We start from the raw sequence: 21,961 nt of genomic DNA on the forward strand, positions 1-21,961 counted from the left end.
GATGGATATTCTAGAGGTGACAGACTCATCCCTGGGGGAGCTAGGGGTGTTGACGACCGACAGGAAGCTCTGGCGTGGGCCGGTCCATGAAGTCACGAAGAGTCGGAAGTGACTAAACGAATAAACAACAACAACTTTGTGTTTAAGGCGACAGAGAAATATAGGTGTTCAGGAAGGTTTGACAGTGTATTTACAATCCTAAGTATATCCTGTAATTTTTTGCAGGGAGCAGATCTGGCCTTGGGAGTCAGGTTTCATACCTCCATTCTAGGGAGACATCTTAGTCCCCAACCATCCATCCCTTACTCACATGGACTGCTGTCAAGAAGGGGAGCTGCAACAAGCCTTCAGAGAAGCCATGGCGCAAGGCCAACAAGAAGGACATCTTCTGCCCAAACAGCTCCTCCATGGCAATACGGAGGCGCCGGTAGATGCTACAGTATTGCTCCACAAAGTCAGAGGCCTGCCAGGAGGACTTCAAGAACTGTTTCACCTGGAACAGACACACATGCAATATTTTAAAATCATAATCTTTATATCTGATTCAGTGGGGCCATACTCAAGGTAGCCTTTTGCAGTGCCAAGTCTTTTTTCATGCAAGACAGATTTTTCACAGCTGACTGCTATTTTGGGGTGTTTTACCTACATATCCAATTGTCTGTCTGTCTGTCTGTCACCACCCCAGAGACCAAAGGAATGCACTGGGTTTTCATTTCACAATAAGAACAAAACCACCTAACTTAGTGGGCAACAAAGCCAAAGCAGACACACTCTTTTCCTCTGAGAGTTGGGTGTCAAATCAGCCTTTCTTTGAAGTCTCTGGAGTCCTGATTTAGAGTTCTCAGAACTCCTTAACTTTCAACAGCACACACACACACACCATAAAAAAATATGAAAGATGCATCAGTTGATAGACTGTATTAGATAATGTCAGCACAAAGCCCCAACAGTTTGCATCAGCAGATACAAAAGCCCTGTACCACATCACCCTACTTGATACACAGAGTCGCACTCCTGTTTCTGGACACACTCTTTCAGCCACCCTTACCTGCTGCTGCACAACATCTTTCCAGCACTGTGTGATGCCTGTCAAACTGGTAGATTTCTTCACTGTCACCTTTACCACTCCTGATCTCAACTCCTTGTTCTTGGCATTCTTCTTATCTGCAAAGGGAAATTTACACAGCATTTACAAAGGCTTCTGGGAGAGAGAGGCAACAGAGTCCCAAGTACCAGTCTCCACTTTTCTGAGTCCTTTAAAGTTTTCCTCTAATCAAGAATGCCCTGCTACCCACCCACCCCGGTCCTTCTCTGAAGAGATCCTGCAACAACAAGCCACCTGTTTTTGTTTTGCCACTATGTGTCATGCGCTGCCTACCTCTGAATAACGTTCAGACACTGGTTTGCAAAGCAGGCTCTGGTTTATTTCAGGGTAGGTACAACGTTGGTAGAAAAAAGCTGAGAGTGACAGGAGCGCGCCGGTGCGGGGTTTAAATACCCCGCGCCGGTCAGCGCCCCCTCGCTCTCGGTCACGTCACCCCCCTTTGTCCCATGCGTTGCCCTGCCATTGGTTGAGGGTTTCCAGGATCGCCCATCCTCAGGTTTTCATTCTTCTGCTGATTGCTTTCAGCTGGGCGATCCCCGTTGTATTGCCGCTGATGGCTTGGGTGGCTCCGTGATCCGTTTAGCTATTGTTTGTTAGCCGTTAGTCGTTGTGGGTTGATGGCTACTTAACTTGTACCCCTTCACCTATTTCCTTGTCATTGTCATGAGTGCCATTGCGCTGATGACTTTAGCTCAACGGCACTCATGACATACTGCCCCCTTTCCGAATAGTGTTCTCCCCCGGGTTTCTGGGTTTTCCCCATAGAGCTGTCAAAAGGCCCTTTTTTTTTTTTTTTTTTTTTTTTTCAAAGTTCCCGCCGGAGTAGTTGTCGCCCCTCCCTTTGCTCCTCCCTCTACCACGTGCCTTCCCAGGGTGTGTCCATGGTGCGCACGCTCGGGTTCTGACCTGGCGTGCGCATGCTCCAGCCACACCCTGTTTGTTTGGCTCAGTTCGGCGAGGCGAGAGGCGTGGCTGGTCGGGTGCTTCTCAGCTCCAGGTAGGGCCCTTCTTTTCTTATTTAGAGTGCGTCGCCTTTGTTGTGTCTCTTGGGCGTTGCCCCCAGGTTGCCCTGTTGACTTGCTTGCCACTCCCCCGCGGCCGGGGGGCGGGGGGAGGGTGCTGGCGATCGTTTGTCACCACCCCGTGGGCCCGGGGCGGGGGGAGTGAGTCCCGGGGGGGGGAAGGTCCACCCAAGTCGCGGGCTTGGGGGGGGCCCTTTCCCTTGGGGCACGGGAGGCGGGGGGAGGCCTGCGGGGGGGGGGTTGGTTTTGCTGACCTTGGTTGCGGTTTGTCGGGGTATGCCCGGTGAAATGCTCTGGTCAGGTCAGGCGCGTTAACGTTGTGCGCCGCCACCCATTCCGGGTGGGGGAAGTGTTTCCACCTGACCAGATAGTGTAGGGTTCCTCGTTGCTTGCGGGAGTCGAGGATGTCCCTTATCTCGAAGTGGTGTTGCCCGTCGATCATGAGCGGTGCGGGCTGTGGCGTGCTTGGGTGCCATCGGGAGGTGGTTGCCGGTTTTAGGAGGCTGGTGTGGAACACCGGGTGGAGCCTCCGGAGGTTGTGTGGCAGGTCCAGGCGTATTGCTACCGGGTTCACTATTTGCGTGACTCGGAACGGCCCGATGTACTTAGGCCCCAGTTTTTTCGAGGGTTGGGTTGACTTTAGGAACTTGGTGGAGAGATAGGCCATATCCCCCGCCTGGAACGTCGGTTGTAGGCGCCGGTGCTTGTCGGCCTGCTCTTTGTAAGCAGCCTGTGCCTCCTTTAGCGCCGCCGTGATTACTGGCCATGCTTCCGCGATCTTCCGTCCCCAGTCGCTGGCGTCCACCTGGGGTTCCGGGGGTTGAGGTAGCTCCGGGATGGGGACGAAGTCGCGCCCCGAGACTACTTCGAACGGGGTTTTCCCCGTGCTCGTGTGGACGGCGTTATTGTATGCGACTTCGGCGAACGGGAGCAGTTCAGCCCAGTCGTCTTGGTGGTAGTTCGTATATGATCGTATAAATTGCTCTAAGGTGGCATTAAGAACCTCAGTGGCTCCGTCCGTCTGCGGATGCCAAGCCGTAGATAGGGCCTGTTGGGTCCCCGTCAGCTTCAGGAAGGCCCGCCAGAATTTGGAGGTGAACTGTGTGCCCCTGTCGGTCACCACACGTGCGGGACATCCGTGTAGCCTGTACACGTGGATGAGGAAGAGTTTGGCTAGTTGTTGTGAGGATGGGACCGACGTGCAGGGGATGAAGTGGGCCTGCTTTGAGAAGTAGTCCTTCACCACCCAAATAGCCGTTTTCTTCTGGCTGGGTGGGAGGTCCACTATAAAATCCATAGAGATTTCCTCCCATGGGCGGGAGGGTTCTGCCACCCGTTGCAGTAGCCCCGCGGGTTTGCCTGGTGCCCGTTTGGCCCTAGCGCACGTTGGGCAGGACGCCACGTAGGTTTTTACGTCCCGCCTGAGCGCGGGCCACCAGAATTGGCGCCGTGTGAGGTGTAGGGTCTTGAGGAACCCAAAGTGTCCCGCTTGCTTGGCGTCGTGTGACCTATGCAAGATCGCCTGGCGTTGCGAGTCCGGGACGTAGATTCTGCCTTCCCCCCATGCTAGGTCTTGCGCCATCGTTACCTTGTCGGGGTTTGCCAGGAACCAGGGGTCGGTTTTGAGGGCGGCGGCGAGGTCCTTGCGCATTCCCCCTGGTAGTTGCGGTTGGCTTCTTTCCGTCGCCGGTTGTCCCGCCGTCGGCTGCGCCGTAGCGTCGAGCTGCCTCCGTGCGCCGCTTCGGGTGGTCACGGCCATCCCCAGTTGCGAGGCGGATAGGACCGTCCCAATGGTGTCTGGGGCGGGCTCTTCGTCTTGGGGCAGCCGGGAGAGGGCGTCGGCCAGGAAGTTCTTCTTGCCCGGCATGAACTTCAGTTGGAAATCAAAGCGGCTGAAGAATTGGGCCCATCGGACCTGTTTTGGGCTAAGGCGTCTAGGCGTTCGTAGGGCCTCGAGGTTCCGGTGGTCCGTCCAGACCTCGAATGGTTGGGTGGCTCCCTCGAGTAGGTGTCGCCACGTCTCTAGTGCCGATTTCACCGCGAAGGCTTCTTTCTCCCAGACGTGCCATCGCCTCTCTGTCTCGGAGAACTTCCTTGACAGGTAGGCGCATGGTTTCAGGAGCCCCGTGGAGTCTTTTTGTAGCAGGATGGCTCCCAGGGAGAAGTCTGAGGCGTCGGCTTGGACCACGAACGGCCGTTCTGGGTCCGGGTGCGCGAGGATTGGCTCCGTCGTGAACAGCGCTTTCAGCTTGTCGAATGCGGTCTGGCACGCGGGAGTCCAATTCAGCACTGTGCCTGGGTTCTTGGCGCGTCGGGTGTCCCCCACCCCTTTGGTTTTGAGGAGGTCCGTTAAGGGGAGGGCTATCTCAGCGAACCCCCGGGCGAATGACCTGTAGAAATTCGCGAATCCCAGGAAGCTCTGTAGTTGCCGTCTGTTGCGGGGCCGCTCCCAGTTTAGCACCGCTTCGACTTTTGCGGGGTCCATTTCGATGCCGTCCCCGGAGATTCGATACCCCAAATAGTCTAGGCGCTCTTTGTGAAACTCGCACTTTGTAGGCTTTGCATAGAGCTGCGCCCTTCTGAGCTTGTCGAGGACTTGCCTGACTAAGGTTACGTGTTCCTCGTGCGTTTTTGTGTAAATGAGGACGTCGTCGATGTAGACCAGGACCCCTTTAAACAGATGTTCATGCAGTACCTCATTGATGAGCTGCATGAACACCCCAGGGGCCCCCGCGAGTCCGAAGGGCAGTACCTTGTACTGGAACGCGCCTAGGGGGCAGTTAAACGCCGTCTTCCATTCGTCCCCCTCCCTGATTCGGATGCGATAGTACGCCTCGCGAAGGTCCAATTTGGAAAAGACTTTGCCCGTGGACAGGTGGGCGAGCATGTCCTTCACCAGGGGTAAGGGGTATTTGTTGGACAGGGAAGCCGCGTTTAGGCCCCGGTAGTCGGTGCAGAGCCGTAGGGTCCCGTCTTTCTTCTCCCGGAATAAGACGGGGGCTCCGACCGGTGAGCATGCTGGCTCTATGAATCCCCTGTCTAGGTTTTTATCGATGAACTCCCGGAGGGTTGCCATCTCCTTCGGGGTCATCGAATAAATCTTTGGTCTAGGTAAGGGGACGTCGGGCAGTAGGTCAATCCGGCAATCCGTCTTGCGGTGGGGGGGTAGTTGGTCGGCTTCTGCCTCTCCGAAGACTTCGGAGAAGTCGGCGTATTGTTCTGGTAGGTCTGCTGTGGTAGCGGCATTGTCTTGTGTGGTCGCCTCCGCTCGTCCTACCGTGGGGTTGCTTTTGCCAGCTGGTACTGGTGCTCGATACTCGCCGTCGCCGAATGTGAAGGTGCGGGTCGCCCAGTTGATCCGCGGGTTGTTTTTCGCGAGCCATGGCATCCCCAGGACTGCAATGGGCCGTCCGATGGGCGTGACTACGAACGCTGTGCGCTCGGTGTGAGTGCCCATTTGCAGGGTGACCGGCTCGGTTTGTAGCGTGGCTGGTTTCCCTCCCGCTGTAGAGCCGTCCAGCTGGTGGAATGCCAGCGGCGTGGGGAGGGGGAAGCAGCGGAGGTCGAGTTTGGCGACTAGGTCGGGGTGGATGAGGTTTTTTGAGCACCCCGAGTCCACTAGTGCCGCGGCCGTGGTGGCTCCGTTGCCGGCAGAGAGTTGAATTGCTGCCAATATTACGGAGCTTTTGTCGTTTCGTTGAGGTGGTCCGCGTTGTTGTCCCACCGCCTGCCTCGCCACGCGTCTCAGAGCAAGCGGGGAGCATTTCCCGCCGGCTGGTCGGGGTCGGTATTGTCCTCTTCCCCCCAGTAAGCGTCCCAGCCCTCTTCCGGTGTCGCTGTGGCCACGGTCATTCGGCGGTGAGGGGGCGGCCCCGGGTTGGGTGGTTTGGGGCTAATTTTCGGGGCGGGCTTGGGCGCGCTGGTCGGCGGTCGGTTGGCGAAGCAATCCGCCGTCTTGTGCCCTAATTTGCCACACCTCCCGCAGGGCTCCCGGTTGAACTTCTTTTTTGGGTATATGGGGCCGGCCATCCCCCCGTGTGGTGCTGGTACCTTTTTCCCGACATAGTTTGTGTCTTCCGTGGTTGTCATCAGGAAGGTGCGGTGCGCGTGTTCGGCTTTCCCCGCGAGGTGGATCCACCCGTGTAACGTTTCTGGGTCGTCGCGGTAGAGGGCCCATTGGAGAACGTCGCGGTTGAGCCCCCTTTTGAAGATTTCCAGCAGGGTGGTCTCAGACCAGTCGCAGACCTTTCCCGCGAGGGCTTTGAACTCCAGGGCGTAGTCAGGGACCGTGCGTGTGCCCTGTTTAAGTCTCTGGAGTGCGCTTTTCGCCCGTACTTTAGCTAGGGGGTCTTCGAAGTAGGTTTTCATCTCTTTGATGAAAGCAGGGAAGGTGGCGAGGGCGGGGGAGCTGGACTCGTACAGTTGGACGTACCAGTCCGCCGCCCTGTCTTGGAGTTTGATCGCCACGGCGGCGATCTTGTCGGCCTCGGAGTCATAGGAGTGTCCGTGCCTCCCCATGAACTCCCTAGCGTTGGTCACGAAAAACGAGAGTTTTGAGGGGGTCCCATCGAAGAAGATGGGGAAGTCCTTTGGGGCCCGGGCGTTTTGTGCGGCCCCGCCTCTCGCTTCCCGGGGTGTGGTGTCGGCCGCCTGTGCCGTCTGCTGGCTCTCCGCTGGCCCGTGTGGGTTCGGTGCTTCGCTCGGGGTGTGGGCTTGTGCGGGGACGTCATTGGGTGGCGCGGGGGGCATGAGCGCCTGGAGCATGGTCCGGAGTTCCGTCAGCTGAGCCTGCATGGCCGCGAGTTCAGCTCGTGCCTCCTCGTCCACAGCCCGCGCCGCCGCTGGGGCCGGTTCCGTTGGCGCGTCCTCGGGGGTGGGTTGCCGGTGGGGTTCATCGTCCCTCCGCCGCGGGTCCGCTTCCTCCTCCGTCTGATGGGTGTCTCCGTCGTCCTCCTCCGTGTCGAGCATCGTGGGGCTGTCGCTCCACGCCCGTTGCTGGGGTGCGATGTGGGGCGCGGGGTCCTCCGCTGGTTTCGGAAGTCGTGCTGCTCCCTCCCGCGGTCGGGTTGCCTCCGTCGCCATCTCCCCTTGGGGTTGGAGCTGAGGCTCGGGTCGGGTGGGGTGGGCGTCCATGGCTCCGGGAGTCCGCGGTGCCTCTGGCCTCGGTCGGTCCTCCTCTGTCTCTTGCCGCGCGGCTCGCCCTCCTTGCCCACGTCGTTCCGGCCTCATCTTGCTGGTCTTCTCGCCGTCTACTCCTCCCGCGGCTCGTTGTCGTCCGGTGGGGCTCGGCGAGGCTGAGTTTATGACTCTCAGCTTTATGTCATGCGCTGCCTACCTCTGAATAACGTTCAGACACTGGTTTGCAAAGCAGGCTCTGGTTTATTTCAGGGTAGGTACAACGTTGGTAGAAAAAAGCTGAGAGTGACAGGAGCGCGCCGGTGCGGGGTTTAAATACCCCGCGCCGGTCAGCGCCCCCTCGCTCTCGGTCACGTCACCCCCCTTTGTCCCATGCGTTGCCCTGCCATTGGTTGAGGGTTTCCAGGATCGCCCATCCTCAGGTTTTCATTCTTCTGCTGATTGCTTTCAGCTGGGCGATCCCCGTTGTATTGCCGCTGATGGCTTGGGTGGCTCCGTGATCCGTTTAGCTATTGTTTGTTAGCCGTTAGTCGTTGTGGGTTGATGGCTACTTAACTTGTACCCCTTCACCTATTTCCTTGTCATTGTCATGAGTGCCATTGCGCTGATGACTTTAGCTCAACGGCACTCATGACACTATGACTATACAACATATTCAAGGAAACCTCAACTTTGTTATCATCCCTTTCTCAGCTCCATGAAGATGATCTGCCCATTTTACACTTTATTTGCCCCATGGGAGAGCACTCACTGCATTTAATAGGAGATTTCAGCTCTTCGGGCTCAGGGCCACTGGGGTCCACATGCACCAGCAGATGGCTCAGATGCCGAACTCGGGAATTGAAGATAATCTGGCTTGTGGTATTCTGGGCTGCCTCTAGATTTTCCAAGTATTGGCTTAGGAGCCAAGACATAGGACTGATACCACTGGGGTCTGGAAAGCCAGAAAAAGGAAAAAACAGTCAACAGGGTTGCTGAGAAAAAGGAAGGATGGATAAGTCTGCAAAGGCTGCCAAGATTTGTGCTAGGAGGGAGAGCACACACCAGGAGAAGTGATTCTCTGCACCAAGGGGGTGATCAGGGCCTCCCAACAGGTCTTGCCCAGTGCTTGGGCAGCTTTGTCATCCGGAAGGAAGCGACTGGCAAATAGTTGCTCGTGGCACAAGGCACTGTTCAACCTGCAATGGGAAAGGGGTGCAGACTGAGCTTTTTATTTTGGGAATACCCCCAAGAATAGATAGATGCACATAGATTCAGTAAGGCAAGTAAAAGTGGTATGATGAGGGAGGACAGGAGTTTGGACGATGTGTTAGATATTAATAAACAGGATGAGGAGATAAAAAAGGTATCTTGAGAATAGTGACTCTCTGCCACTACAGCAGGGATAATCCCTGCCCTTTGCAGTTTGTAATCTAGGAAAGTGCTCTGAGACAGACTCCCTACTGATCCCCAGGCCACCTCCCCACCTCCAAAGGACAACAGAGTTCCATTAGGAAAGGCCTGACCTGTTGAAAAGTTGCAGCAACTGTGTCTGATCTGCTGAAATTTCTCGGCACCAAGTGCGCGCTTTGGTAGCGTAGAAGAGGTGTGTGCGCCGGCACAGCTGCTCCCTGAAGATGGGCCAGAAGGTGGGCTTGGGGCCCAGCACTTCGATGCCACGCACACGTGTGTCAATGCCGCCCTGTGGACAACACATGGCACCGCTCTAGCTCGGACTCCGCTGACCTGGCATACTCCATGTGCGTCACACCTGCTTCCTTCCCAACTAGACCAGTTGCTCTCACTGTTGGAATAGAGGGAAAGCACACCTACCTACCTGCTGGCAACGCTTGATCTTGATTTGAATGATAGGCCAGAAGCAGGTCATGTTCTCCAAGAGGATCACTCTGGTAGATGAAGGTGGGACACTGACCTGTGTGGAGAGAAGAGGAAGGACATCAATTGTGTTATGAAAATTTGATGATGATATTGTCAGGATGTAGCATCCTGCCAGTGTGTATGATGGGTTTTGTAGTCTTTGTTTTTAGAATTGCATTAGCATGTTTGCTTGTAGTGGCAGCTTAGGAATGTTGATTGGAATTGCTGAGATGGCTGGGATAGCTCCAAGGTCAGCTAGCTGGCATTATCAGGGCTTGTTAGAGTGGATTGTAGCTGGGAGTGAAAAAGGATGGAAGAGAGAATTCAGCAATTAAGGAAGGGCTGGCACAGAGGGGGCAGGGCTGGGATTTTTGTAACAAGCAATCACGTGGACTTTTCCTTAGTCTGATCTGTAACTTGGACTGATCATCTGTATTAATAAAGTTCTCTTCTACCTCATCTGATGGTGTGCAATTGAGAGACTCTGGGAACCAGTTCATCACAGATACGGTGAAAACCCCTATTCTTCAGATAGAAAAAAAGAAAAAGAATCTAACTCCTAAATGAAATGGAGTGAAGCAAAATGTCCATTCACAAAGGCCTTTGACAAACAGGCCTTTCAGAGTAAAAAAAAAAAAAAAAAGGCAGCTTCTGTGATAGAAACTGAAGACTGCAAAAGTCTGAGGTTTAGAATGGTCCAGTATCTGCGGCAAAACACAGCTCTATAACCACAACATTTTGAGCATGTCCCAGTGTATCTGAATATCCCCAGTAAGGTATAGTTAAACAAAAGTTCAAGGCCATAGAAATGCAAGCTGACCAATCATCAATGAACTGAATGCTTTCTGTATAGAATTTAAAAGCATTCATATAAATTATGTCTAAATGAATTACATCTGAATTAAGCGAGCAGTGAGGTGGGCAAGTTTGCTGCTGATATCAAATTATTTATCTGAAGGAACAGTGAAAAAATCCAAACTCCAGGCTCTTCAAAGTTAGGACGCAGGCTTTAAAATAGCAAATGTGATTCCATGTGTCCGACTTCACACCAGGACGTAGCAATGAATCCCAGCTCTCCAAACTCTGAAGCCCTTAGTCAGCAGTTGGTTCCTCTGGGCAGAAGACTCTCGGTCAGGACTTGACTGGATTAAAATCTATCCTACGGACTGGAATAAGCATTACACACAACATATAATTTGCTCTCTGTGGTGCAAGGACATCAGAGTTTATCTATACTGTATGTCTGTCCTCCAGAGTTTAAACCAGTGTTTCTTAACCTTGGCAACTTGAAGATGTGTGGACTTCCCCATGCTGGCTGAGGAATTCTGGGAGCTGAAGTCCACACATCTTCAAGTTGCCAAGGCTGAGACTGGTTTAAACTGTAGACATTTTTCCTGCCCTCACAAAGTTAAAGGATATTTGGTTGTGGTGCAGCTGGCCTTGGGAGACAGCAGAACTGTTTTACAGCCTGGTTCTCTCTAGCCTGGAAACAGCTGATTCTTGCTTTCTCCCATCTCAGCCCTTACATGGTGTGAACAATGGCTAAGCATTCTAGCATTATATAGCTACTGATGATATCTGAATTAGTGGTTAATATCCAAGAATGGCACCTTGAGATAGAGTGAGTAGTTTAATGGCAACATCAATTCAGTGCACATAAAAGCAAATCCTGTGCTGGAAATAATCAAAACTATAACTGCCAATATATGATGTCTCTCTGTAAGTGCCTAATCTAAATACCCTTAAAAACTCCCCTGATCTTATCACCCTGAAGGGTGTAATACACAAAGAGTAACTAAAATGATAAATGAACTAGGAAGGAAGGGGACAACTTATTAAAAATATTAGGTGAAGCACAAAAATTGAGACAACTAACACCACATATACTCAAACTCAGGATCATCATTCTAAATGATTCAGGACAGACAAAAGGGAGGATTCACACAAGAAATTGCTACTGCCGGATGCTTTTGAAAGGGGATTAGACAAATGTACTGAGGATAAAGCTATCAACAGCTGCCAGTAACAAAGGCAGCAGCAATATGGTTTTTACCAGTTGCTGGGAAACATGAACTGAAAGATGCTGGGCTTTTACATCCTGCTTGTTGGCTTTCCACTGGCAGCCAGTTGGCCATTCAGGACACGGTAGGCCTTTGATCCAGCAGGACTCTGTTCACACTTCCTGTTAATCTCTCAGGGTATGTTTAAAACAGCTAAATAGATTCCTTTATGCCATTAAGCCTCACCAGCAAAGCCAAGGTTCTTGTTTCTAAGAACAATGAATCACTCACAGTAATCACTAACTTGCAGTAGAAGGAAAAAAAGCTGTGCCACGGAAAAGCAGCTGGAGGGTAGGGAGGTCCACCTGGAGAAACAGAAGGAGGGTTTCTCACAGCTTTCCCTGTTCTCCATGTACATAGATGGAGAAATCATCACCTGATACTTCTATATTCAGAGGAAAATATATTCTCACTTCAGCACCTTCATATACATGTTCTCTTTGTTTCTCCTTCCCCTATATGGCTAGAAAACCTATACTTCAAGTGAGTTGTTAGCTTTAATTATGGTTTGTTGACTAAGCCTTAATAACTGACTTTATATATTGCATAAAGAATAAATCATGGTTTGGCATACCATCTGGGGTTACACAACAAACCAAGACAAAGCTAAATGAATCATACTGGAACATAGCATCACAAATGAAGTCAGCATAGGTGTTATAAGTGGCTACACAACTCTGACAATCGTTTTGTGGTTGTGTAGCCACAAAATGCCAGATGTTTTCATGAGACAAAGACACTAGAAATCTTTCATCTACCAAGGCAATGGTTCTCCATTATCTGCTATTTGTTCCTGTTAAATGGTTGGTAGGTTGGACCGGGATTCGGAACATACAGATTCAGATTTCCACATTATCTTTAATAGGTGACTTCTGGCAAGTTGCTTTTATCAGTTTAAACTACTACAGAGTTATGCCTTCCGTCTTGGATGTAAAATTTAATTTAATTTAATTTAATTTAATTTAAGAACAGGACAGGACAGGACAGGACTGGACTGGACTGGACTGGACTGGATTGGACTGGACTGGATTGGATTGGATTCTGCCTGACTCTGGTGGCTCACAGTTTAAAACAAACAACAGTATACAAAATGTAATATATAAAATATTCCAAAAAAAAAAAAAAACCAGCCATCCAGACAACACACACTAAATCCAAAAGCCCAACTGACAAATGGCTACATCGGCCCTACCCAAGGCCTGGGAGAACAACCAGTTTTTCAAAGCTTTCTGGAACACCATCAGAATGGGGGGAGTCACATGAATCTCTGAGAGCATTCCAGAGCACAGGTACCATGACAGAGATGGCTTGTGCCCCGGGGTCCCAATAAATGACACTGTTTTATCAAAGGGACCCATAGCACCCAACTCTGCTAGCTCTTACTGGACAGGCAGAAGTCATGGGAGATAGTGGTCCCTCAAACACTCTGGATATAACATGATGCAGTGGTAATACAGGCTATATGGGATATTGATGTAATGAATGAATGACTGAATCTGGACGCTTCTGCAAGCTTCATGCAAGAACTATAGTCCTTCTCCTGAAAAGTATTCCTCATAGTGGGAATCCTTGCAAGGCAGGATGAAGAGCTTTGTGCTCTTCCCTCCAGCCATGGAAGTCTCGGTTATTGGGGAAGTCCACAGGACTGACCATATTGAGCTTGGTGCTGATGCTGGAAGTGCTCTCTCCTGCCATGACTATAATCCGGGCTGGCATGTAGCTGGAATCCTCGCTGGCCACCAGTAGTGACATCTGCCTGTACAAGCCAAGAATAGCAGTTTCAGGGTAGGAACCAAGCCCCTGCTAAGAAGCCAATCTTTCCTACAACATAAAGGCACACCTGTCTTATTCCGTAAGAGCCACCCCATTCACACAGGCCTGGCTGAACAAGAAAGCCAGAATTCCACTTGGCATCTGACCCATAACGATGTTTCTGTTGATCCCCAAAGGACCTATTAGATACTTCCGGTAAGGAAATAAGAACTTATTTTTTTGTACTCTTTCCTCTTAGGGGACACAGGCAATATGCAGAAATGCTATTCCCTTATTATGCCCATAAGCTACAGGGGTAGAAAAAAACCCTTTGCTCATCAAAGGCCAAAATCTCCTTGCCCCAAAGCCCTCTTCCTGGCTCATGCATACACTCACTGGATTATCACACCACGATGGATGTAAACATTGATGTAGTGGGAGCCAGTGCTGCCATTTGACTCCCAGTAGGTTTTGACATTTCCATCCACTAACTTGTTGGCCTGTTGAGAATTGGAGGAGACTTCTACTTTCTCCCAACACTTGTCTTCCTTCACTTCAGTGCTGCAGCCTGTGCACAAAAGAAAATATTGAAGAAATCTAGGATGGGCACAAGCTGGAAGGGCCTCTGAAGTAATGAGTTATCTGAAACTCCCAATACTAATAATATGCTCACCATGACAAAGATAATGCAGAAATACATCAAAAAACGGGACACTGATAGGCTGATGGCTATGCCTGTGTTCTTCTATCTGACCTAGAACCATCTGTAAAGTGTGTTGGAGAAGAGACAAAAGAAAAAAAAAGGCAAGGTATAAAGTTATGTTGGCCAAACAATACAGCAGAGTTACGTTGGAAAAAAGAAATCCAAATTAAGACTGAGAGGCAGGGCTTTCCTCAATTGTTGGACTTTCAGAAATATTGGACTTCACATCCCATTATTCCCAGCCAGCACTACCAATGGTCACAGTGCCTGAGTATAGGAGTTGTAATCTGATCTATGTGAAGAGTTTATAGTTAGATAAGGCTATCTAGAGGCACTGTGGGATTGCTTTAGATTTCCTTTGGGTAAAAATAAATCTGAGTGCCAGGTTACCAAGAAGTTCTGATCCTCAGCCTGCTCCCTTTAGACAATACCCTCCAAAGAAAAAAAGATTCACCTGGATGCAGCCAGCCAGGATGCTGGCTGTCATCTTCTGATAGAGGCTCACTGGCTTCTCACAGTTATTCATGAGGTCCCTCAGTTCTGTCACTTGAGGGAAGCTGGAGCTGTGTTTCTCCAAGACTTTGGTCAAGGCTTCCTTAATGCCAGAAGAGCACATTGCAACAGCACAGTCCTTGTTGAGGATGGCCAGACGGTGCAAGAATTTAATGAACTCTTGAACAATCTGCAGACACAAAGTGGTAGTATGTCCAGTTAGTCCCTGGAGGCTTTCTGTGTGGTTTTAGTGCCTCTTTCCCCAACTCATTCCACTATTTCCCACTGCCAGCCTTGCTTCTTGGGGAATGAGCTAGTTCTGAATGTGCTGTTCTCTACATGTTGGGCCCACTGTCACTCAGGAAAGAAATCCTTCTAAGCAAAGGTAGGGAACCTCTGGCCTGGCACAAGTTGCTGCTTTTCAATGTCCAGCAGGCATGATGGGAGCTTTAGTTTGAGATTTTACAAGCTCCAGATTCCATTCTAAAGAGAAATTCATTAAAAGGAGATTTTAAGAAAACAAGGTGCCAGAATTTGGGGTAAGATAATTCTTTCTGCATTTTATAAAAATATATGTGCAGTTCTTGTCTGACTTTTACACTCCATCTAATTAAAAAAAAAATCTCTCTCAGTTTTCTTTAACAATTGCCAGAGCTGCAACCATAAATCTTAACAAAAACCCATTTAAAATATAAAAGCTGTGCAGGAGCAAAACAGAAGCAGAAAAGCAACTTCAGCAATAAATACAATATAAACAAACAAAGAGTACTAGTTTTCAGCCTATTAAGAAAATCACTGTTTGCAAAAGATTTGGACAAAGAAAATGCAGGGTGGACCACTTCTTTGGTGAAAAAACCTGTGTGCAAATGCTTGGAATGACAAGCATATAATGGTCTAGCTATGAGACAGGACCAAATGTCTGGATTCTTGTTAGCCCTCCCTTAGATTTCCCTTGTCCTACCTCTCGATCGTTTATGTGGCTGTTTATGGAAGACAAGCAAGGTTCAATGCATTTATGCCAGGGTACTACATCCTTCCATGAACTATCCAAACACTTGTTCAAAAGCCTAGATCAAAAAAGAAAAGCAGCTTCTTTAAGAAAAAGCAAAGGTACTTTGAAAATACATATTAAAACAAAAGTGACTGATTCTTGTACTAATCTCTAATTGAAAGGTCTAGCAGTCTTGCAGCCACCAAGAGCCAGTCTGGTGCAGTGGTTAAGGCACCAGACTAGAAAGCAGGAGACACGCGGGCTCTAGTCCTGCCTTGGGCATGAAAGCCGGCTAGGTAACTTTGGGCCAGTCATCCAACTCACCTCCCAGGGTTGTTACTGGGGGGAAAATAGGAGGAGGAAGGAGTATTAGGTATGTTCCTCGCTTTGAGTTATTTATAAAAATAATAGAGATGGGATAAAAAGATCTTTTAAAAAAGCATTTTTCTGTCTCCTGAAGTTTTAACTTTCTTTATATTCATATTGAATTGGACATTTCTGCACCACTCTTCAGAACTGTAGAAGAAGGTGGAAAAACCAAAATTCAGCCAAAATTCAGTAGTAGTTTCCATATTATTCCAAAAGATTAATTTGCTTTATTCATGTTCTAAAATGGTTTGCATTTTGTAAAAGTCACCCTCACCTTATTTGCATGATGGAAGAAGCATAAACTCTCCTGATCAATACAGGAAAGAGTTTGGTTATTCCTTCTGTATGTTTAAATTGCAGCCTAAATCAGAGAACTGTCAGTTCATTTGGAAAAACCCAAGAGACAGCATAATTAATTTACCAAGTAACATAATTCTGAATGTGGTCACTGGCAAATGACCATACCAGACAATATCAACCATGCAACATCTCAAGTGGAGTATTGGCTTGGAGTGGTTTGCAATACAATATGAATGAACTACAACTAATATTGAGGATAGTAGATGTTCATTTTCTAATAAAAAACATTGGGAGTAGGTAAAGATTGCATTAAGTGCATACTATTTGTAACAGGTACCTACTCCAGACCACAAATTTGACCAATTATATACAAATCCACCATCCTATTTCTCCATTGGAGCAACAACTCAACAACCCTATGACATGTTAAAGATATAGTTTTGTTAGTACCTGTAAGTATAAGAAAATTATCAAATACTTAAAAGTCCCTTAGTCCTTGACTTAGTTCATATATAAAACACCAGTCTGGGTCTCTAAAGACTGTCAACTGGCCTTTCTCCAGTACTAGCATCTTATGTCCTAAGAATCCTAATAGTCCAGCCTTTAATTTCAACCAGCATAGCCAGTGGACAAAGGTGTGGGAGTTGTAGTCCAACATCTGCAAGGCAACACGCCACCTCCCTTTCTGAAGAAAATTGTCAGGGTGAGAACAGTAGACTAGAGGGAATTTAAGATGTCCTGTACTGAAAGGAGAACTACCTGTGTTGGTGTTGTTGGACTACAATTATTGTTAGATTACAACTTCCATAATCTTTCACCTCTGGCTGTACTGGTTGACCTAATGAGATCCAATAGCTAGAGGACCATTTATTGCTCACTTCATCTCTAGGAATTCCAAATATGAATGCATAAATTTAAAACATATACTTTACTACTGATTAACAGGAGCCTTACCTTAACATTCCCAGTTGTATCTCTTTTTCAGATTCCTGCTGTGTCAAGTTTTTGAGAATAAGCACATTTACCAGAAACTCATGACTAGTTTCCTCAAAGGCGGCACCTTTGTCACAGAGGCAGCGTTGCAGCACCACTGCCATCTCCTTCCAAACACTGTTTTTGTGCAGATTACTCAGTAGCTTTGTGATGTTAATGTCCTGAAGATTAAAGAAGGCTGCAGAGTCTGGTTGGGGAGGGAAAACATGGGGGAGGGCATAACTGAAATGCTTCCTGACCCAGAATCTTTATTTTGGAGAAATAAAATATCTGGGGGGGAATCTCATTCACTTCTCTGACCAAAATCCCTAGAAGTACCCCCCAATAGTAGCGATGTTTGTTATCCCTTCTGGAGAGATGTACTAAATCTGTGAAAAGGGAAATGACAACCTGTCAATCACAATGGTCTTCAGAATACAAGGAAGGAGAGTGCAGATATCTCAACACCTATAGTTCCTGGGAAGGGTTTACACTAAAGACCAAGGCGTTTCATACCTGCATTCTCTTTGCTCAGTGGCAGCTTATGTTCAGACAGATGGGTGAGCATGTTCTGAGCCAGGATTTTGTCTGAGCTTTGGCCCAAGCGGCAGACGTTCTGAAGGGCACAACGAAGATCAGAGTTTCCTAGTTGCTGTGCCAGGGCCTTATCATAGTCGATCAACTTGCTGAGCACCAGAAGTCCATCCTGAACTGCTGCTGAGGCTCTGGTAAAGAAGGGTAAGGATTAATGCTGGATCCTAAAGCAACCCTTGCTGAGGCAAAAGCAGATGAACAGAAAGTAGAAGTGAGCATAGTAAATATGAAACCAGAACAATCATTTTCCAGCCCATGAAGGCTAATCATTTAGACAGGAGCCAATATAGAACTGCTAGACTGATTTTGTGGCAAAGGAAGACTTGAGTCCTTGCCCCAGAAGCTCAGCAGAAACAAAGTTACATCTCCTCCATAGTCCTGAGTGCCCTTTAGCTGCCATACAATTATACCTCTTTGTTTCACCAAGATTCTCACTTGAGCTTACCCAGGTGTGCCCAACATCTTCTCAACTGCAGCAGGGATGACACATAGTAAGTTGCCAATGTCCTTGCTAGAAGCAGAACCAGTGCTGACCAAGATCTCTTGCATTGTCTGGAAACCTGAGTTGCCCAGAGGTTGGAGCTTCCCACAGGCACTTGGTAGCTTATAGTTCTCAGCATCCAATAGCATCTTCAGTACCTGGGAGTCAAATACAGCAGCTCAACAGCAAGAAAGAAAAGGGAACAGGATATAGATTGGGATCCAAATCTCCAACAGTTCTCTTCACTCAGAAAAAGCAGAGCAGATGCAGTTACCATTTCACCCTGTATACTCATACGCTTGGAAGTTATTAGTTTCCAATAAGGGCACTATCAAATCTGAACGGTCCAAGGAAAGATGCTGTCTGGGGTTTCCTCATGGCAAAAAAAGACACAGTAGCAATGATTGCTGATCACATGCTGCAGTTCAGATACCTTTGCAGCCTTGATCTGGACTCTGAGACCAGACCTAGCAACTCCACAAGGGACAGTGTTTTTCAGAGGAGGCCCCGTGTCTGAAAGTCCCTCCCTGGAGATTTGATTCAAATCTCCCATGTGTGTGTTTTCAATGAGACAAAACAATAAGATTTGTTTCTCCTTTTTAATATTTTATGTTTTATGCTTCTTTTGATTGCTGCTCAATTTTTAATTGCTTATTTAATTGCATTGTTTTAAACTGCTGATTGTAAGTTGCCCTGTGACTATGTTATTCTGAAAAGGTAAAAATGTTTTAAAGAAAGAAATAAGCAAGCATCTCCCAGCAACATGATTCCAAGGAATCTCTACATCCTACTTACTGCTAGGCCAGCCTGCTGCACCAGCACAGACGTGGAGTTCTCCTTCATGCAGTGCAGCACACAATGCAGCCCACCTTTGGATGCAATGAGCATCTGCCAGTCATATTTTGCCATGAGCATATACAGCACCTGTAGCCCAAATACTGTAAGCAGGGTTTCCTTTACATGGTGGCTCAGCAGGTCCACTAATATCTTCACAATTTTCTCCCTGCAGACAGCAAAAGAGGCAAGCCCTCAAATGAGTGTCTCTTGAAGATTAGCTGACAAACCACATAAGACTAGAGATGAGAAGACCCAGCAAATAAACTGGAAAAATTTAGGGGGGGGGGAAACATGTTTATCCATCACATGCTAATACCTTTCCAAGTGCTTTCAGATATTAAACTACTAGATTGTAAAATATTTTCTTTTTGAAAAATGACTTCTAAAAAATGACTTAGAGACTGCTGATGTTCAGTTCATAGTGGTGCAGAACAGGGCATTCTCTGTTACAATGACTAGAATATGGAACAATCTGCCCATTTGGATTAAGTAAGATTCCATAGTCTAGGAAGCTTTCACCATCTTAAAGACTTACTTATTTCACCAGGCATTTCCCTGATGTCCCACTACTTAATCACCAGCTATTTTTAGAAATCAATGTTATTTATTAAATTATATAATGGTTGTGTCGTAAGTGCTGAGATTTGATAAAATGAAAAACTGTATATAGTTTTTTTAAAAAATAAGTGTATTGGATAAAAAGTTCTGAACGTACAATATTTAATCTATATAAACTAATATATTTTCATAACAAATCTGATTTATGATTTAATTCTTACTCACTGATATTTTGTTGCAAAATCATCCATCCAGCTAAATTCGTAAATTTAGGATTCAATCATATTTTAAATTTAATATTCCAATTATGATCTTGTGAACAAACCAAATTATACATAATACAAAAGATGAGTTCTGTTTTGTAAAAGGCATTTTAAAAATTATTTCAAGTTTTTCAAAAATTGTTTGTTTTTAAGAAGAAAAATGGGTTTCAAAGGTTCCAGAATTGTACATATCTGCCTACAGAACAACTTTTTGAGCCTGAACAAAAATATGCCAAGCTGTATGTAAGGATCAATGGAAGAAAAATGCACTAAATGAAAACATGCTGATATCTGTGTTTGCATTCAGCATCACCACCACGGATCTTACATTTTATTTATTTAGAATTCAATTCATTCTGATTTTTCAACAAGACAAGGGATGCGTATCTTCTTTTTGACATCATTTTGGCTATGGTATGTCATTGTAATAGGAAATTACTTAAGGGCTGCATATAATAGCTCTTGATATTCTTCCCCATGTTCAATACATGCCATAAAGATAACAGGACCTAACGAAAAAAGCTAACCTAATGGCAAATTCACACTCTGCTGTGGCAATCTGTTTCCCTTGCCCAGGTTCCTCTTCCTCCAAAATCTTGGTGATGAATTTAAGACCAGCCATCTGCAACTCAATGTCACAACTGGACTTCTGGATCATCTCCATGGCACCTTCCAGCTGCTCCAAGGTGCTTCTCTTTCCGGCCACCTTCACACTGCAGAAAGCTGATCAACAGATCTATTAGCACAACAGCTCTGCAATCAGCGTCATCAATATATCCTCCTCATACTTATTTGCTCTTCACCTAATCAACTATAGTGCAAATCCCCTTATTTTAGCCTTTTCTTAGCAATTCTTTCTCTCTTCCTTGGATATAACAATCTACACCAACAATTATTAGTGAGAACTAAGACAATAGGTCTGAATTTTATTTATTTATTTTCTATCCCGCTTTATTATTTTTATAAATAACTCCAGGCAGCAAACATACCTAATACTCCTTCCTCCTATTTTCCCCACAACGACCCTGTGAGGTGAGTTGGGCTGAGAGAGAGTGACTGCCCCAAGGTCACCCAGCTGGCTTTCATGCCTAAGGCAGGACTAGAATTCCCAGTCTCCTGGTTTCTAGCCTGTTGCCTTAATGCCAAACAATCTTTCCAATTTCAAAAGTTAATTTAAAAATTAGGTGGTGACCTCCTGAGGAGGCGGCATACCATCACCTCTTTCAGTGTTGGCAGGACCACCTCTTCTCTCAAAGAGGTGGATACCACTGCATGGACCCATCCCTCGGTCACCTCCTGGGTCACCTTAACAACCCAGGAGGGGCAGGTTCTAACAGACAGGTGGGTGCACTAACAGACTGGAGGATTTTGCCCACTTCCTTGGGTGTCACAGAAGCAAACTGCATCCAGATAACCTCACAAGACTGTATCCTGGGCAACTCAGTTGGACTTACCCAGTCAGAGTCCAAATCTAAATGAATCTGAGTGACTTCATCCTCCAAATAGCATGAATATTTCTCACCATGGCTCTGCAGATGATCCTGCAGCTCTCCAACCCCCCCAACAGGGAGTGGGTCACTCTAAACAGGGTGATGCTGCCTGGTGCTTACCTTTGACTTTCTCATCCAATGTGTCTGGGAATAAAAGCCCTTCTATTTTGAGAAATTTGTTAATCCGCCGTCTGTCACTTTCCTTTGCTGCAAATAGAGTTGGAGAAGACACTCTGTCAGGAAGTATATCTTCCTTTGGTTTTTTTGACTTCATGGCTTCAGAAAGGTCATCATAGCTTGCAGAGAGCAGGTTTGCATTTGGGCAGTTCTGCTCTGTATCTTCCTTGCTGAAGAAATATTTGAAATAGACGTGGGAGTTCTGCAGGTCAATTTGAGTGGTGCTCTGACAATCCTTATTCAGGAACTGTAGTATTTTCTGAGCCAACTCTACTGAAACAGACATCTGGATCAGATCCTCTTCATTTAGGCTTGACAGCTTGAAATGCAGAGAAAATAAAAGCACAGAGTTCCTACTGCAGTTTATTACCAGGGTTATCTAGAACCACACCAAAAGCCCACAAAATCAGAAGACTGGGAGAATTCACTGATCCAGCTTTGAAACTTGACACTTGAGTCTAGAGCACCTTACACCAGATGAGGCTGTTGTGCCATCTTCCTCATTAGAAATCATCTGACCAAAGTTATCTATGATTTGGTAATTTGGATGACTGTAGGGGTGGGCAACCTAATATCACCAGATGTTTTGAACTTCAATTCCTGTTATCGATCAAGTTGTTAACCCTTAACCAATGCAGTGTTCACAGATCTGCTTTGAAGGTGGAATGAAAACTGCAGCTTTAGAAAATTCAATACTATATGCAAATAATATGGAGCTGGTGTCTTAAATCAGCTTCACTGACTCTGGATCTATCTGCATAGTTTGCTCTGGGGCTTATCTTTAATCTTAATCTTTCTGACA

The 21,961-nt window shown here is 47.3% G+C and overlaps 1 protein-coding gene across 4 annotated transcripts in view; it reads right to left on the reverse strand.

Moving 5' to 3' along the window:
* The window catches only part of LOC134496728 (cullin-9-like), a 505,703-nt gene that overhangs the window by 472,864 nt on the left and 10,878 nt on the right, over positions 1-21,961 (reverse strand). For all 4 annotated transcript variants that reach the window (XM_063302446.1, XM_063302439.1, XM_063302454.1 and 1 more), the window contains 17 exons: positions 21,103-21,478; positions 20,020-20,215; positions 18,630-18,837; positions 17,799-17,992; positions 17,276-17,484; positions 16,742-16,967; positions 15,089-15,194; positions 14,090-14,317; positions 13,606-13,696; positions 13,329-13,500; positions 12,831-12,936; positions 9,080-9,175; positions 8,769-8,944; positions 8,308-8,441; positions 8,015-8,197; positions 1,049-1,164; positions 311-493 (listed from right to left, as the gene is read on the reverse strand). In XM_063302446.1, coding sequence (XP_063158516.1) covers positions 311-493; positions 1,049-1,164; positions 8,015-8,197; positions 8,308-8,441; positions 8,769-8,944; positions 9,080-9,175; positions 12,831-12,936; positions 13,329-13,500; positions 13,606-13,696; positions 14,090-14,317; positions 15,089-15,194; positions 16,742-16,967; positions 17,276-17,484; positions 17,799-17,992; positions 18,630-18,837; positions 20,020-20,215; positions 21,103-21,478 — 3,000 coding nt within the window. The remainder of the gene's footprint in view (positions 1-310; positions 494-1,048; positions 1,165-8,014; positions 8,198-8,307; positions 8,442-8,768; positions 8,945-9,079; positions 9,176-12,830; positions 12,937-13,328; positions 13,501-13,605; positions 13,697-14,089; positions 14,318-15,088; positions 15,195-16,741; positions 16,968-17,275; positions 17,485-17,798; positions 17,993-18,629; positions 18,838-20,019; positions 20,216-21,102; positions 21,479-21,961) is intronic.

This window comes from Candoia aspera, chromosome 1, assembly GCF_035149785.1.
Source record: "Candoia aspera isolate rCanAsp1 chromosome 1, rCanAsp1.hap2, whole genome shotgun sequence".
Lineage (NCBI taxonomy): Eukaryota > Metazoa > Chordata > Lepidosauria > Squamata > Boidae > Candoia > Candoia aspera.